This window comes from Belonocnema kinseyi, chromosome 1 (genome assembly GCF_010883055.1).
Source record: "Belonocnema kinseyi isolate 2016_QV_RU_SX_M_011 chromosome 1, B_treatae_v1, whole genome shotgun sequence".
Lineage (NCBI taxonomy): Eukaryota > Metazoa > Arthropoda > Insecta > Hymenoptera > Cynipidae > Belonocnema > Belonocnema kinseyi.
In genome coordinates this window covers 174249684-174254726 of record NC_046657.1, presented here as the reverse complement: position 1 = coordinate 174254726, position 5043 = coordinate 174249684, and the positions used below count along the sequence as shown (strand labels likewise).

At 31.4% G+C, this 5043-nt stretch overlaps 1 protein-coding gene across 4 annotated transcripts in view; it reads right to left on the bottom strand.

Annotated features, from left to right (window-relative positions):
- Positions 1-483: 483 nt before the first annotated feature.
- The window catches only part of LOC117174646 (density-regulated protein homolog), a 71219-nt gene continuing 66659 nt past the window's right edge, over positions 484-5043 (bottom strand). For 2 of the 4 annotated variants that reach the window (XM_033363930.1, XM_033363945.1), the window contains 3 exons: positions 1230-1409; positions 1022-1161; positions 484-927 (listed from right to left, as the gene is read on the bottom strand). In XM_033363930.1, coding sequence (XP_033219821.1) covers positions 883-927; positions 1022-1161; positions 1230-1409 — 365 coding nt within the window. In that variant the 3' untranslated portion in view covers positions 484-882. The remainder of the gene's footprint in view (positions 928-1021; positions 1162-1229; positions 1410-5043) is intronic. The other 2 variants (XM_033363936.1, XM_033363953.1) reach the window with 1 other exon arrangement.

Genomic DNA, 5043 nt, shown 5'->3' with positions numbered 1-5043 from the left:
AACAAAAATTATGGCTTGAGAAAATTGTCTTAAAATCGTGATAAAAATTGTAATTTTCATTTTGTTTTTAAATGGTGAGACGACCCCGAGATGTTTAGTTTATCAATACAGAAAAAGAAGTTTTATCGAAAAAAGTGATTCATTTCCCAGAAAATCAATTTTCAATAAGACAGTGTCACAGTGTGACAGACGATTACATTTGCTGTTGTAAAACAATGAAGATATTGAAATTGAAAAGATAATTAAATATATGCCTTTACTGAATATCATAAAAACAGCTTGACCGTATTAGTATTTATTTTGAATTGATATGAAAATATAAATAAGGTATTGCTACCATTAAAAAATACGATTTCGAACAAATCCTTTTAACTATCAGTTGCGATAGAACACTAAGCCACGATACTTTGCCTTTTCTGAAGGTCAGCGTATTCCGCAGGAGCCATTTCAAGAAGATCCCAATCCAGAGTACTCTTTAGCAAATTTTGCTTAAACATAAATTGTTTATTTACAGATTTTTAATAAATATGTATAATTGTATAAGAGTAATTCAATGAAAAGTAATTAACCTTTTGCTATTTACTGAGAATTTTGTTTTTACTACAGTATTTTGAACTTTAATAGTTTATAACCAAACAATTTGCACGCTCAAACATTATCTTTTAGAAACATTAAGATTAAATTAAAGGGTAATAGTTCACAAATAACTATCGAAAAAAGTATGCCTATATCAAGTAAGATAAAGTAACTGATTAAGATTAACGTTTTTGAACTTTGAGGATAGAAAATACTCTAGTAACAATGTGTACAAAAAAAGCTTTCAAAACCGTAAATTTAGAAACGCCTCTGCATTATTGTGAAAGTACAAATTTCATCCACTCATTATCTCTTTTGATCGCCTAAGTCATCTATTGAATCTTCATCAATCTGAAAATAAAACATAAATAAAGACTCTAAGCCTAGCAACTCAACACACTCAGTTGCGTGCGTTTATGGATTTTGAAAAAAAGAAGCATCGAACCTGCGGCCATTTTTCAGGAATCACTTCAAACAAATCGTCTTTAACGTCACCTTGGATAACGATTTCGTCATCTCCTGTCACACTTGAACCACACGCGAATTTGCTACCAAAAAACTTAGCTGCAACTTTTAGATCGATATCTGAAAAAAATAGAATTATAATTAAAAAGTAAGAATCAGTTTTTCCTGATAATAACAGGTTTACATACCAAACGTGCTAAGTCCAGTAACTACTGTTACAGATTTTTTCTTTCCTCTTGGAGCTCGGGACACGGTAACCAACTTTGGAATATCATCTTTCTTTTTCGTTTTCAGCATTCCTTTTCCACCACGTTTTTGCCTTTTCTTTTCATCTTCTCCCCCAACTTCAGTTGTTCCTTCATCAGCTACTTTTAAACAAAGAATAGATTAAAATTACGCTTTCAATTTGAAAGATATTTAGGTACGGTTCGCTTGATCTAAATTATGTGATGATTAAATTGTTTCCACGATGCAGAATTCTTCACTGTGAAACTAGACTTGATATTATATTCTGTGAGTTACTTAATTAGTCGTTAAAACCTAATAATGTTTGTCCTAATAATCCATAGTCTTTAATCCGAAGATTTGTTCGATCCAATTTTTCATACTCAATCCATACTGATTTTACACAAAGAACATATATAGAAATAGCAATTTGCACCTACGCAGTGTTTGCTGAAGTTTCTAAAAATTCTGAGATACTATCACACGTTAGAGCCGAACAAATAAATGGCATTTTTTTTAGATATATCATATTTGCACACAGATTCCACGCTTCTGGTTCTGTCATTCCGACTTTAAGGTTAGAAAACGTGTTCACGTTTTCAAATTTCTCACTGGTATTTGACTAGTGTATCATGTCGCGCGGTGATCAGTTCGTGGAACTTTTTGGCTTATGTAACGGAACTTCTCCTACCACGAGAGTCCTCGAACCTGTGTATACGACCGTGGCTTGAAATTGGTGACATTTTTTGTAAAGAAAATTAAATGAACTAAGTACCTCATAATTTGAGCGCTCCTGAATCAGGAAAACCAACTTCAAATTAGTTGTAACTAAAGGCTAAACATCAAAATAACGATTTTTGAGCAATTTTCCTCTTTTAAGATAGATGTTTTTATTTAAAAAAATATGAAGAACATCGAAAGTTTCGATTTTAAAGTGAAGTTTTTCATATCAAAGGATCAAGAAATAAAAAAGGAGATCCAATTTTGCATTGAAGAAGCAAAAATTAATCTTTGGGGCAAGTTTTGGATTTCAAAACTAATTACTTCATTTCTTAATAATGCAATGAAGATATTGAAAAATATTCATTTTACGTCTATTGTAAAAACACAACTTCTGCTTAATATTTGATAATAAAGTTACTTTTGTCCATGTCAAATATAAATTTTATTCTGCTAAATATGTCTGGCTTTGGCTAAATAATATAATTTTACACTATTAAACCTTAAATTTTGGTCAGTTATATAATTCACGCAAATTTGACATTCTCTGTCTCTACTCTTCAACTGAATATTTTCGTGACACACCTATTTTCAAGACAAGGATGATCAAAATGTACATCCTTACACATCTAGATTTTGTTTAACAAATAAACAAAAATATCTGGTACAAACTTTGAAACAGGCAGAACAATTTTACTAATCAATTTTTCTCCTTTACTTAACATAAGAACATATGTACGTAGTTCCATAGCTTCTTCTATTTCTTCTTGCTTGTGGCTTCTTGCTGTTTGGTAAATGGACAGAAGTAACATGCGTAAGGTGGCCAACAAAAAAAGTTGACAGTATCATGTCCCTAGATTATTATACGATTGTGCTTGAATGAATATTTTTTTCATCACAGGGTCTTTTGTAGTCTTTTTTTTCTCAATACTCCATGTTCTGTGTTTTTTTTAGTTTTCTCAGTAAAAAATGAATTTGATTAAATATGAGTAAATTTCATCCGGTAACATGCCTATTAATACATATTTTGTAAATTCTACACTGGTTGTGATTCATGAATAAAAAAAGGTTTTATTTTGTTCTTGAATATTTAAAAAAATGAAAAAGAATTGTTTGATTTTCATACATTTACTAAGTAGAACTCCCATACAATTTCAAAGAGTCCCACAATGAAATCAGAGACGGCGCACAGTAATAAATATGGGACAAAATTCGAAACAAAATTGTTCGAAAATAACGCAGTAGTACAAAATATTTTCGGAAGTCTACATAGAGTTGACTAGGTGTACTATATGTTTTTTGGGTCGCTGAATACGAATCCATCATCAGAATGACTTCAGCATGTGAGGATTTGGATTAAATTAAAAATAACAAAAATAACGTATAATAACTCATGCTGCAGACCTACAACAACATACTCTACAAACCCACATACCCTTAACCCACAAATCCCAAACACTGCCCAAACCTAAAAACCTCAAACCCACAAACCCCAATCCCACATACCGCAAATCCACACACCCCAGACTCACAAACCTAACCTTAAATCGATTTAACTCGAGCTAAAATGTATAAGATGGATAATTTCTTTAACGAGACAAAGATCATTTCTTGAAATATACTATTGAATATATGTTTTCTAACTCTGCTTTGTTTAAATTTTAATCCATAGATATCTAACCTCAAACCTTTAAAATTGAATCTCAAAGTCATCAAATATGGGATTAAATGCATACAAATGTATAATTGTATTCGCCTAACCTCAAATATATTAAAGGTGAACTAAAAATACATATAACGTATATTTTCTTCATAAGAGACGATTATTCCTCGAAAAGTTTGTTTTTGAGCATGTAGTTTCTAAATCTGCATATATCTGCAGATATAGAAACTACATGCTTAAAAACAAACTTTTTGAGGAATAATTCTCTCTTGTGAAGAAATTATACGTTATATGCATTTTTTGGTCACCTTTAATATATTTGAGGTTAGGATTTAAGAGGTTTGAGGTTAGTTTTTTATGAATTTGAATTTAAGCAGTGCATAGTTTAAAAATATGCGCTCCAAACTATTTGTTTCAAGAACTTATCTTCTTCTGCGATTAAAATTATACATTTATATGCACTTTTTCCCATATTTAATTAATTTAAGATAGAAATTGAAAGGTTTGAGGTTAGATATCTATGGATTAAAAGTTAAACAAAGCAGAGTTAGAAAACATAGGATATATGCAATCATATATTTCAAGAACTGATCTTTGTCTCGTTAAAGAAATGATCCATCTTATACATTTTAGCTCCAGTTAAATCGATTTAAGGTTAGGTTTGTGAGTCTGGGGTGTGTGGATCTGCGGTATGTGGGATTGGGGTTTGTGGGTCTGTAGAGTATGTTGTTTAAGGTCTGCAGCATACGTTATCACAGGTTATTTTGGTCTTTTTTAAATTTAATCCAAATCCTGAAATGCTGTAGTCATTCTGAGGATGGATTCGTATTTGCGACCCAAAAAACATATAGTACACATAGTCAACTCTATGTAGACTCTCGAAAATATTTTGTAGTCCTGCGTTATTTTCAAACAATTTCCACTGTTGTTGAGGGAAATCGTTTCATGCTTAATTAAAAAATATATAAGCAGTCATAACAATTATCTCACTCAAAATATTAAATATAATATTTTTAGAGAAGAATAAAATTGTTTTTTTTTTTATTATTTGATTAAAATCGTCACGTTGCTCGAATTTTTTCTCATATTTATCACTGTGCGGCGGTCGGAAATACTGCACACCCAGGCTAGGCGAAAAATCTCAAAGAATTACTTCACTTTCAACTCAGTATTATCATCGAAAAATACTTTCAAAATGAGTCATTTGCTTACAACCTAAATTTGTTTAAAAAATGGCAAGAGCTAGCTAAGTGCCACAAAGAAATCACAGATGGCGACCTGAATTGCCGCAAACTTAAATGTAGTCGCAGAAAATTGTAGACCTACTTCGCTGAAATTTCCACGCTGCAAGGAATTCATGGGGGAGCGTTCACTTATTATGTCACGCGCCGAGG